At 45.8% G+C, this 12,403-nt stretch overlaps 1 protein-coding gene across 1 annotated transcript in view; it reads right to left on the minus strand.

Annotated features, from left to right (window-relative positions):
* The window catches only part of TCTN2 (tectonic family member 2), a 58,469-nt gene that overhangs the window by 17,485 nt on the left and 28,581 nt on the right, over positions 1–12,403 (minus strand). The window contains exon 11 of the mRNA XM_073627627.1: positions 3,176–3,250. Coding sequence (XP_073483728.1) covers positions 3,176–3,250 — 75 coding nt within the window. The remainder of the gene's footprint in view (positions 1–3,175; positions 3,251–12,403) is intronic.

The raw sequence follows: 12,403 nt of genomic DNA on the forward strand, positions 1-12,403 counted from the left end.
GCATATCTGAAAAGCAAACATGATAAAACATAACAACAATAAAACATTGCAGAATAGAATACAGTAAAAAAGAGCAGAACAATAGAGAGAGAATAGAGAGAGAGAACAATAAAACAACAACTATTTTTTTTTTATTTTATATTTTTGTTTGTGTTTTTTTTTTTTTTTTTTTTACACTTTTTTTTGTAACTAACTTTTATAACTGTAACCGGTTCCAGGTTCGGGTCTCTCAAAATGCGATGGCATCTTGGGAGACCCTGTGAAAGTGTGCCTAGTCTGTGCAGTGCTGTACCCTACGCTAATACACAACTAGTGAATGGTAGCGTTCAAAACATTCACCAATGCAAAGACCAGGATTGTCAGGACTGGAGGGACAATAATAGAGGGTGTCACGCCTATATCCGCGCTTGCTGCAGACACGACATCTTTTTTGGGGGGGTTCGTTGGGTAGGGGTACTCGGGAGGACATAAAGAAAATGCCTCTCATTCAGCCGACTGCATTTGGTTGGGGATGTGAATGGGGGAAGTACGGGCGCTGCAGAAGTGGTGGGTTCCCAATTAGGATTGGCGAATGCAGCAGGAAGGGCACTATGGGCACGACGGGCCTGTGTTTGTCTTCTTGGTGGCAGCGGGACACTACTTGTGCTTGCCACCTCACCAGCTTGAACTGCATTTATGGGACTCGCCATGTCACCAAGTGTTACTGCAGTGCTGGTTTGACTACGACCGGGGTGTACTAGGCTGCTGGTGCTTGCCAGTTCACCAAAACGCTACCAAAAAAACTGTTAGCGATCGCAGGGATCAGGCCTGACTCTGCGAACGCTGCAGTTATGCGTTTAGTGTTTTGTAAGTGACAGTGATCGATCGATACTGCACTTGGGTGGGCTGGGCTGGGCCGGGCGGAGGGGCAAAATGCAGGTGCTAGCAGGTATCTGGGCTGATCCCACTAACACTGCGTTTGTGGGAACCCTAAACTGCTGGGGACGCTAGTATAGATCTGATCGGATCAGATATTGATGCGTTCAGATACTATACCACTAAGGGAGGTGTACGGTGCGTGCGTGGGTGTTAGCGGTACTGGCGCTAACCTGACGCTGCCTGGGGCTGGTGCTTGCCAGTTCACCAAAACGCTACCAAGAAAACTGTTAGCGATCGCAGGGATCAGGCCTGACTCTGCGAACGCTGCAGTTATGCGTTTAGTGTTTTGTAAGTGACAGTGATCGATCGATACTGCACTTGGGCTGAGCCGGGCGGAGGGGAAGAACGCAGGTGCTAGCGGGTATCTGGGCTGATCCCGCTAACACTGCGTTTTTGGGAACCCTAAACTGCTGGGGACACTAGTATAGATCTGATCGGATCAGATATTGATCCGTACAGATACTATACCACTAAGGGAGGCGTATGCTGCGTGCGTGGGTGTTAGCGGTACTGGCGCTAATCTGACGCTGCCTGGGGCGACGCATATCACCGCCGGGCAATCAGGGGGCTAAACCTTTATTAGGTAATAAACGGCGGGTCCCCTGACACTATAAAAAATAAACGAACTAACCAGCGTCACCCGTAACGGTTATACGGTGATCAGTGGTGAAAGGGTTAACTAGGGGGCAATCAAGGGGTTAAAACATTTATTAGGTAGTATATGGGGGTCCCTGTCACTATAAAACGCTGACGGCGAACCTAAATATTTACGTTCCTAACTAGCGTCACCAGCGACACTAATACAGCGATCAGAAAAATGATCGCTTAGTGACACTGGTGACAGGGGGTGATCAAGGGGTTAAAACTTTATTAGGGGGGGTTAGGGGGGTATCCTAGACCTAAAGGGGGGTAATATTCACTGCCCTAACACTGTAACTGTCACAAACTGACACCATGCAGTAATCAGAAAAAAAAAAAAAATACTGCTTGCTGTCAGTTTGTGACGGGGGGGGGGGGGGTGATTGGGGGGGGATCGGGGGGCGATCGGGGGGGGATCGGGGGTGTAAAGTATGCCTGGCATGTTCTACTGTGTGTGTTTGTGTTGTGTGCACTTACATGTCTTCTCTCCTCGGCGCTGGACGGAAACTGCCGAGCCGAGGAGAGATGACATCACATCCTCTGCCTGTGTGAAACTACACACAGGCAGGGGAGGATTCCAATTGGCTGGGAGCGATCGCGAGCGGGGGGCCACGATCGGATGGTCTCCCCCTCGCCTCCCGACGCTCCCAGTCAAATGCCGACCGCCGCTGGCACCGGGGGGGGGGGGGGTCCGATCGGACCCCCCGCCCGCGGGAGGCAGATCACGTACAGGTACGTGATTCTGCCTGCCCGTGCCATTCTGCCGACGTATATATACGTTAGGCGGTCGGCAAGTGGTTAAAGTACTAAATGGCAAGACAAAAACTTTGAGGGTAAATACATCTATGCAGATAAGGGGCATCTGTAGATAAAAACAAACTGTGCAGCTCTGACTAAAGTTGAATAAAGCCCTTGCTATAGGTGTAGGCCATTGACATACCTTATGAAACCTGACTGGATTACTCCCAGAACAACAGGCCTAGTCATCACTTCTGACCTCCACAATCACAGGAGTGAAGTGGAGGTGAGAAGAGATGACTAGGCCTCACTTAGCAATGTTCTGGGAGTACTTAGCAACATCCTGGGAGTATTCCAGTCATGCGTTGGGTGGTTTGTAAATTACCTACACCTACAGCAATTCATTTTAGTCAGAGCTGAACAGTTTTTTTAAATCTACAAACATCCCTTACCTGCATAGGCAGGTAAAAAAAAAAAAGCAGAAACTATTCCACTTTTACACATGGTCAGCCCCAGACACCAGTTACAGTATATCCATGGCAAAAGTGTACAGGCTTCTGCACTGCTGACTTGTGCTTGCCAGAACTGGGGGAAGGTGAACACTGTAGAAAGATGCACCCCTCTTGACACTCTAAATTCGATGACAGGGCCAGGGATCTTCAGCACCCCCAGTGACATCACTGTTCTAACACCATACTTTGTAATAATTAAACAGGTACGGCAAATGTCATTATAAATATGCCCCCCCATCTCTTTGTGTACAGGGGGGAGGGGGAGGAGGAGGGTGAAGAGGAGGATTCTCACATTATAGAATATGGAATTAATACTGTATATGTTAAATGTGACAAAGTGTGCTTATATTTCTTTGAAAACATTTTACCTGGGTTGCCAGAGAGAACAGTTGATGTGCCATTGCTGGTGAGAAATTTAGCTGTAAATTGCTGTGATAACTTTGCTGTGGAAAGAAAATGGGAAAACAACCTTAATACTACCATAGCTAACATAATCATATCTTTCTACATTTTTAAACCTGAAGTCACAAGTTTTCCCTTAATCCACCCACGCTACTATAAAGGTATCATGATAACAGGCTTCCCATGCAGGAGAAATACATCTTATCAAGGGTATTGAAGGGGAGTCACATCTAAGATAAGGTACCTGCAGATTTTAGAGGTTTCCCAAGCTAGAAGTTTTCAATCAGATTTTGGAAATGTTTAAAAGGTTTGTGGCCCCTCTATGACCCAGGAAAATGCTACTGTTTCCCTTGTGACAACCAGTACTTGAAGCATTATGGTGGTTTATACACTGTGTTTTTTCAATAAAATTAAGATTCTTTAACCTCTTCAGCCCCAGAGGATTTGGCTGCTCAATGACCAGAGCACTTTTTACAATTTGGCACTGCGCTGCTTTAACTGGTAATTACGCGGTCATGCAATGCTGTACCCAAACAAAAATTTTTTTCCCACAAATAGAGATTTCTTTTGATGGTATTTGATTGCCTCTGTGGCTTATATTTTTTGCGATATAAACACAAAAAAGACTAAATTTTGAAAGAAAAAAAAAAATGATCTTTTCTACTTTTTGTTATAAAAAAAAATTCAATAAACTCAATTTTAGTCATACATTTTAGGCCAAAATGTATTCAGCCACATGTCTTTGATAAAAAAAAAAAGTCAATAAGCGTATATTTATTGGTTTGCGCAAAAGTTATAGCGTCTACGAACTAGGGTGCATTTTCTGGAATTTACGCAGCTTTTAGTTTATGACTGCCTATCTCATTTCCTGAGGTGCTAAAGTAGATAACCCAAGGAAATTGCTAAGAGGCATGTTGAGCCCATTGAATATTTTATTCTTTTGTCACAAGTGATTGATAAATGACAAAAAAAAAAAAATTTACACAAAGTTGTCACTAAATGATATATTGCTCACACGTGCCATGGTTATATGTGGCATTAAACCACAAAATACATTCTGCTGCTTCCCTCAAGTATGGGGATACCTCATGTGTAAGACTTTTTGGGAGCCTACCCGCGTCCAGGACCCGGAAAACCAAGCACCGCCTTCAGGATTTCTAAGGGTGTGAATTTTTGATTTCACTCCTCACTACATATCACAGTTTCTACGGCCGTAAAATGCCAAGATAGCACAAAAACCCCCAAATGACTCAATTTTGGAAAGTAGACACCCTAAGCTATTTGCTGATAGGCATGATGAGTCAATGGAATATTTCATATTTTGCCACAAGTTTCGGGAAAATTACAATCTTTTTTTATTTATTTATTTCTTTTTTTACACAGTTGTCACTAAATGATAAATTGTTCAAACATGGCATGGTTATATGTGGAACTGCACCCCAAAATACATTGTGCTGCTTCTCCTGAGTATGGGGATACCACATGTGTGGGACTTTTTGGCAGTCTAACAGTGTACAGGAACCCGAAAACCAATCACCTAGATCTCTCCTCTGCCCTCAAAGCATCTAAAACACACCAAGATCAGTGTGATAAAATGCTTTGCCAATTTCCCAAAGGCGCTGTTTATATCCAGCAAATCCATGAAGTCATGAAATGCTCTTGGCTTCCGGTTTCTTAGGCCATAGAGATGATTGGAGCGCTGGCCTCTGATCAGCTCTATGGTCAGCTAGCGAAACCACCGGCTGCATTCTCGGGTTCAGGAGGACAGGACAGGAGAGCCAGAGAAAACCACAGAAGACGGGGGGGAGGCATATATGCTCTTTTTTCTTTTTTAACTGTGATGGCGAAATCACCTTCTACAGCGCTGGAGTCGCTGATTTAGGTATTGTGGGAGCAAACTCGGTTGCTGTCAAGATAAATAAATCAGTGCTGCAGCTGAATGGCGTACCTGAAAACAAAAAAATGGTTAATAATTAAACACAGTAAACAGTAAAGTATAAAAGAATTACATACCTGAAAAGCAAACATGATAAAACATAGTAACAATAAAACATTGCAATACAACAATAGAACAATAGAACAATAGAGAGAGAATAAAGAGAGAAAAAACAATAAAACAACAATTTTTATTTTTTTTTATATTTTTTTTTTTAACTTTTTTATTTTATTACACTTTTATTTGTAACTGTAATGGTTGTAGTGGTTGTAGTGGATGTAATGGTTTGGTTCCAGGTTTAGGTCTCCCAAAATGCGATGGCATCTTTGGAGACCCTGTGAAAGTGTGTCCTAGTCTGTGCAGTGCTGTACCTTACGCTAATACTCCACTAGTGTGTGGTAGTGTTCAAAACATTCACCAATGCAAAGACCAGGATGGTCGGAACAGGAGGGACAATAATAGCGGGTGTCACGCCTATATCCACGCTTTCTACAGACACAACCTTTTCTTTGGTGGGGCTCATTGGGTAGGGGTACCAGGGAAGACGAACGGAAAATGCTTCTCATGCAGCCGGCTTTACTGCATTTGGATTGGGAAGTTGGGCCACGGCACTGTCTGGAAACAGAAGGGCTGTTATGATCTCTTCCCGGAATTTAAGGAAGGATCCAATTCGTCCTGAAGCTTTGTATAGCACATAAGCATTTAGCAGAGCCAATTGAAATAAGTATACAGACACTTTTTTGTACCAGCGTCTGGCCTTACGGGCAACTAGGTACGGCGCCAACAACAGGTCGTTGAGGTCCACCCCTCCCGTATTAAGGTTATATTCGTGGACACAGAGGGGTTTCTCCACAACACCAGTCGCCGTAGGAATTTGGACCATTGTGTCTGCGTTAAGGGAGGACAGAATGAAAACATTCCGATTATCCTTCCACTTCACAGTGAGCAAATTATTACACTTCAAGCATGCTCTCTCCCCCAGCCTAAGACGGGAATCTACAAGCCGCTGGGGTGAGCTCCGGCGATTAGATTGCACGGTGCCACATGCACCAATTCCATGACCAAAAAGTAGCACGCTCGTGTAATAATTAATATTGCCAACCAGGCCAATAGTCTACCGTTCTTGTCCCAGAATTCAAATACCCTCTGAGCACTATCGAGCATAGCCTTCTTGGTGAGTTCAATTCTAAACAGAGATAATTCCCTCAAGGTGTCTTGCCAGGGCACATAAGACCCCTGACTGGGAGAACGCACATACTCAGCCTCTTTCATTCGTGCCTGTTCCTCCAACTGCTGCAGGGACTGCACAGATTGCCTTTTTTTTGCAGCTATGCGAGCCATGTACGTGCCCCTAACCCAAGATTTAAGGGCATCCCATACCACTAAAGGTCCAGCAGAACCCTCGTTTGCCATCCAGAAGTTACACAGTGCCTCTGGCATCTCCTCTTGAATATCTGGGTCCATGATCCAGAATTTGGACAGCCTCCATACATGTACACCCACCACCTCTGAGAGCCTTAATGAGACAGATACCGGAGCATGGTCCGAAATTCCACACGAGAGAATCTCAGATGAGACCACTCTACGCAGCAATCCCGACGAGGCAAAAGCCAAGTCGATACGGGACAGGGTCCGGTATGTGGTAGAAAGGCAAGTAAACTCCCTATCAGAGGGGTGGAAGTGACGCGAAAACGTCAGTCATATGGAAGGTTGAGGCCCAGTGAGTCAGACCCAACGGCTGTGAACCTGAAGTATGCAGTCTGTCCAAGTCTGGGGAGGGGGCCATATTAAAGTCTCCCACAAATAAAACGTTCTCTACATTATAGAGTATAACCTGCTGCATCAGCACATGAAGCACATCTATATCAGCTGGAGGTGGAAGGTAGATGCCCGCCACCACAATAGGTACCTCTGAAATCTGAGCATGTAGGAGCACATACCTTCCCCCTGGGTCGATCTTAACATCCAGACGCTGAAAAGGCAGGGATTTGTTCACTAAAACACTGACCCCCCTGGCATAGCTGGAATAGGTAGCATGGTAGTGAGCTCCCACCCAGGCCCGTTTTAAGCTCATGACACGGGATGCCATTAGATGCGTCTCTAAAAGAATACACACCTGTGGACGTATCTTCCTTAAATAATTATGTACTAGTGAGCGCTTTATAGCAGAATTTAGACCCCTCACATTCCATGTCACCACCAAGCAATCAACCATGAGGGGAAAAAAACAAATGCCCGCAGCAGGTTTGTGACCGGTGGCGTCTTGCGCCGTGTTAGCCATTGGAGATATTCTGAGACCTGCACCAGGTCCCAAACCTGCAAAGATGTACCCAAATGAGCCGTACCATAAAGAACAGTGAGGTAAGTAACCAACATTTTTTGCAGAAGACCAACATTACTTGTATAACACTTGTAAAAGCAAAACACCCAACACAGGTTAGCAGATGCTAACTCCCCCCACCCCGCGCACCTCGGAACTGTGAGGAACGCCTGGATCCCAAAAACCCCATAGTCAACTGACTATGACTATCTAGTTAGGGTCGCACGACCGAAGGTAATAACTTTACATTACCAATGTCTAAACGATCAGGTTTAGGTATATAGAAGAAATTCCCTGAGCATGGAGTAGCACAACTGAAAAAATTATAACATCAAAAAGAAGAAAAAAAACTGACATTCACCTGCCTAGACAGGGGCACATACTTATGGCGCTGTTGCAACTTAGAGCCAGTCATTAATAGAAAAAAATACCCTTTTGTTCAATAAGGAAGAACTGTTCAGTCCGACACAGTGAACACAGCCCCTGTACAGTGAGCCCCGACATATACACAGGGGAAAGCAAACCTCCCCTCCTCTTGGTGTGTACAGAGATAGTGCTAACATAAAGCGAGGCCAAAAAAAAAAAAAGGAAACCGACATTCACCTGCCCAGGCAGGGGCGCATACTTATGGCGCTGTTATCACTTAGAGCCAGTCATTAATAGAAAAAAATACCCTTTTGTGCAATTAGAAAGAACTGTTTAGTCTGACACAGTGAACACAGCCCCTGCACAATAAGCCCCGACATATACACAGGGGAAAGCAAACCTCCTCTCCTCTTGGGGTGTACAGAGATAGTTCCAACATAAAGCGAGGTAGATTGTGTTCAACCTGCATACTTCCTTTGAAAAACTTCGCACATTATCAAAACCTAAACGGCAAAGAAGGGCATAAAAAAGTAGTAGTCGCTGGGTAACACCTATCTCAGAACAGTAAGAAGCACTGCCAACCGCAGCAACAAAACGCCAACATAAGCGGTGAGTCTTCCCGGCATCTTACGGGGGAAGGTTTCCAACCAGGCAGCTGCATCCTTAGTGTTGGTGAAAAAACGAATCGTCTCCCCATCCACCACACGGAGCTTTGTGGGAAACAATATGCTGTACTTAACTCCTCTCTTCCTCAGACTGACCTTGACTGCATCAAAAGAGCGGCGCTGCAGCTGAGTCTCCATGGTATAATCCGGGAATAAGAGAAGTTTGACATTATGGTAGGGGAGTTCGCCCGCAGCACGGGAGGCCCTTAAGAGCTCATCTCTGTCCCTAAAATTCAGTACCCGAAGGATGAAGGTGCGGGGGGGGGGGGATCCCTCCGGACCCGGTTTTGGAGGAACATGGTGCGCTCTCTCTACTGCAACGTACGGGGAGAGCTGTGCAGAGGGCAGGAGCGAGCTTAGCAGGTCTTCAGTAAATAGGGCCGGCGATTTTCCCTCAGCCCCCTCAGGTAAAAGCACAATCCGCAGGTTGTTCCTTCTACTGCGGTTCTCCGCATCCTCAGCTCTGTATTCAAGGGCTCTGACCTTTGTAGTGTGCGGATAGAGGCAGCATGGTCTGTCACCGTATCTTCAACCGTCCCCACACGCTGTTCAGCCTCCGACACTCTGGATCTGATTTTATCAATGTCCTGTCTTAGTAAGCCCACATCCAATTGCACTTCTTCTATTTTGGAAGCTAAGGCAGATTGGCAAGTGGTAACAGCTGCCTGGCAAGAAGTAATGGCAGCCATAAGCTCAGGCAACCCCGTTGTAGCAGCGAGGAGGTCCGCCTTGTGGTCTGTTTGCGACGCCATGTTGGAATGGCGCGCAGGAGGGCCCGCTGAGCAGGAGAGCGGGCTGCTGTCCTGAGGAATGTTCGGGGGAAATTTCAATCTCTTACCCCGCTTTTGGATGCCGGGTGTTCTGGAAGGCATCCAGACCCAAGGGGGACTCACCAGGGAGAACTATATCAGTGTACGGATGAAGGAATCAGTTATACTCCAGGAGCTCACAGGTAACACGTCCGCTCAGTCTGCCATGCCGGCCACGCCCCCGGGAAGATACTGTTTGAAAGACAAGCGGCCAGAAAACGTAATCAGGGACTCATCAATGCAGACAACTTGATTGGGAGTAAACAAAGCTGCAAACTGTTGGTTGAAGTGGTTTACGAGGGGCCGAATTTTGTAGAGCCAATCGTATCCAGGGTCACCCTGAGGATGACAGAGTTCATTATCATTGAAGTGCATGAATCGCAAGATCTGCTTGTATCGTGCCCTGGCCATGGAGTCAGAGAATACAGGAATATGGTGAATTGAGTTAGTGGACCAATATGACCGCAACTCACTCTTTTTAGTTATGCCCATGAGGAGGGATATGCTCAGAGAGGTCTTATATTCGGAAACCGTAATAGGTTTCCATTCTCTGGCAAGGGTCAAATGGGGATTAGCGGCGATGAATTGACCAGCATACAAATTGCTTTGGTCCAAAATAGATCTATAGAGATCTTCCATGAAAAACAGCAAATAAAATTCAAGCGACGTAAAATCAACTGTTTCCATCTGAATTCTGGGTTGGCCAGTGAATGGGGGAAGTACGGGTGCTGCAGAAGTGGAGGGCTCCCAATTAGGATTGGCAAATGCAGCAGGAAGGCCACTATGGGCTCGACGGGCCTGTGTTTGTCTTCTTCTCGGTGGCTGCGGGACACTAGTTGTGCTAGCCACTTCACCAGCTTGAACTGCACTTATGGGACTCGCCACGTCACCACGTTATACTGCAGTGCTGGTTTGACTACGACCAGGGTGTATTAGGCCGCTGGTGCTTGCCAGTTCACCAGGAGGAGAAGCGGCACTAGTACTGGCTCTCTGCTCCATCTGAGAGCCCTGAGGCTCTTGCACCTCAACAAACAGCAGAAGAACGGGGTAGGGTACGCCTGACCATGGCAGGGACCATAACTCCGTCGTCAGAGCTATCTGTCAGGGTGCCGCTGCGGTCTACAGGATCGTATTCTGAGCCTGAATCTGACAGATGGGCGACTTCCTCTTCACTATCTGTCATGCTCAGAAACGTGTGGGCCTCTTCACTACTGTACCTTCGATTTGACATTTTGGTCTCTAAATTTACTGGTACCGTAGTGAGACTCACAGGAAAAAGAGCTCCTGACTGTCAGCGACTGATTCAAACGCTACCAAAAAAACTGTTAGCGTTCACAGGGATCTCTGGGAACGCTGCAGTTATGTGTGTTGTGTTTTTGTAAGTGACAGTGATCGATTGATACTGCACTTGGGTGGGCTTGGCTGGGCGGAGGGGCTAAATGCAGGTGCTAGCAGGTATCTGGGCTGATTCCGCTAATGCTGCGTTTTTGGGAACCCTAAACTATTGGGGATGCTAATATAGTTCTGATCAAATCAGATATTGTTCCGTTCAGACACTATACTACTAAGGGAGGTGTATGGTGCGTGCGTGGGTGTTAGCGCTACTGGCACTAATCTGACGCTGCCTGGAGCGACGCAGACCCTGACTGACACTAAAACCTAACTGATATCACCCGCCGGCCGATCAGGAGGTTAAACCTTTACTGATTAATATACGGCGGGTGTCCTGATGCTATAAAAAAACAAAACAACTAACCAGCGTCACCCGTAACACTAATACGGTGATCACTGGTGACAGGGGGTGAAAGGGTTAACTAGGGGGCAATCAGGGGGTTAAAACCTTTATTAGGCAATATACAGGAGTACCTGACACTATAAAAACCTCAACTACCTGGCTAACTAGCGTCACCCGTGACACAAATACAGCGATCAGAAAAAAGATTGATTAGTGACACTGGTGACAGGGGTGAAAGGGTTAACTGGGGGCGATCAAGGGGTTAAAACTTTATTAGGGGGGGTTTAGGGGGGTACCCTAGACCTAACGGGGCCTACTACTAACTGCCCTAACACTTATTACAGTCACAATTGACACCAATGCAGTGATCAGGGAAAAATCAGAAAACTGCAATTGGTGACACGGTGACAGGGAGTGAAGGGGTTAACTGGTACTGGTGTTAGTGTGGTGTTGTGCTAAGATGTCTTCTCTCCTCTCACTGGAATCAAAAAGACTCCACGAGGTGAGATGACATCACTTCCTCCTGTCTGTGTTTACACTTACATAGACAGGGGAAGGATTTCATTTGTCAGGACCGATCAGCAGGCCCAGGCCAGAAAACATTGGCCGGGACCTGAGGACTGATCGTTCCTGTAACAAATCCGACTGGCACGGGCACGGGGGGGGGGGTAATGTCATCGCCCAGGCTCTGCAGTCACTGCCGCTGCTCTCTCTACAATGAATTTGCTGCTGGAGAGATTTATGGGACCAGACCGGAGAGACTACAGAATAGGCAAGTAGAGACATCATCTTTCCTTTTATACAGGGTATATACAATAGGCTTAGAATGGGGGTGGAAGTAGATTTTATATTGTCATAAGAGTGGCGCTGGTCCACACACCAACCCCCAATATCCTCAATATAAAGGGCAAATAATCCAAAAATATATATATCAAATATTACATATACAGTATAATAAACAAATTATGTGCAAAATATGAATAAACTATGAATAAAGTGCTAGTGCATTCAAAAGTGCAATTCAATACAATCGTGCAATGTTACTAAAGTGCTTATATAATAATCCATAAGAATTATCCAAAAAAAAAAAAAAAAAAAAAAAAAAGAAGGAAGAAGGATGAATAATGTGTAAAAAGTTCAAAAAAATATTTCAAACTTGTGAAGTGAGATCCAAAACATCTTTGCATATAAATGCCCAATTGCTCCACCACTGTGTGAAACCAGCAAACAGACCACAGTTTCTCCAAACGATCACCAACTGCAACTCCCTTTCTTTACAGATTTATGGTCAGGTTCCCCTTTCCAAGGTCACAGCATACAATGTGGGAAAATAAAGAGAAGGAAGGAGGCTCCCATAGCATAA

Source organism: Aquarana catesbeiana, linkage group LG01 (genome assembly GCF_042186555.1).
Source record: "Aquarana catesbeiana isolate 2022-GZ linkage group LG01, ASM4218655v1, whole genome shotgun sequence".
NCBI lineage: Eukaryota > Metazoa > Chordata > Amphibia > Anura > Ranidae > Aquarana > Aquarana catesbeiana.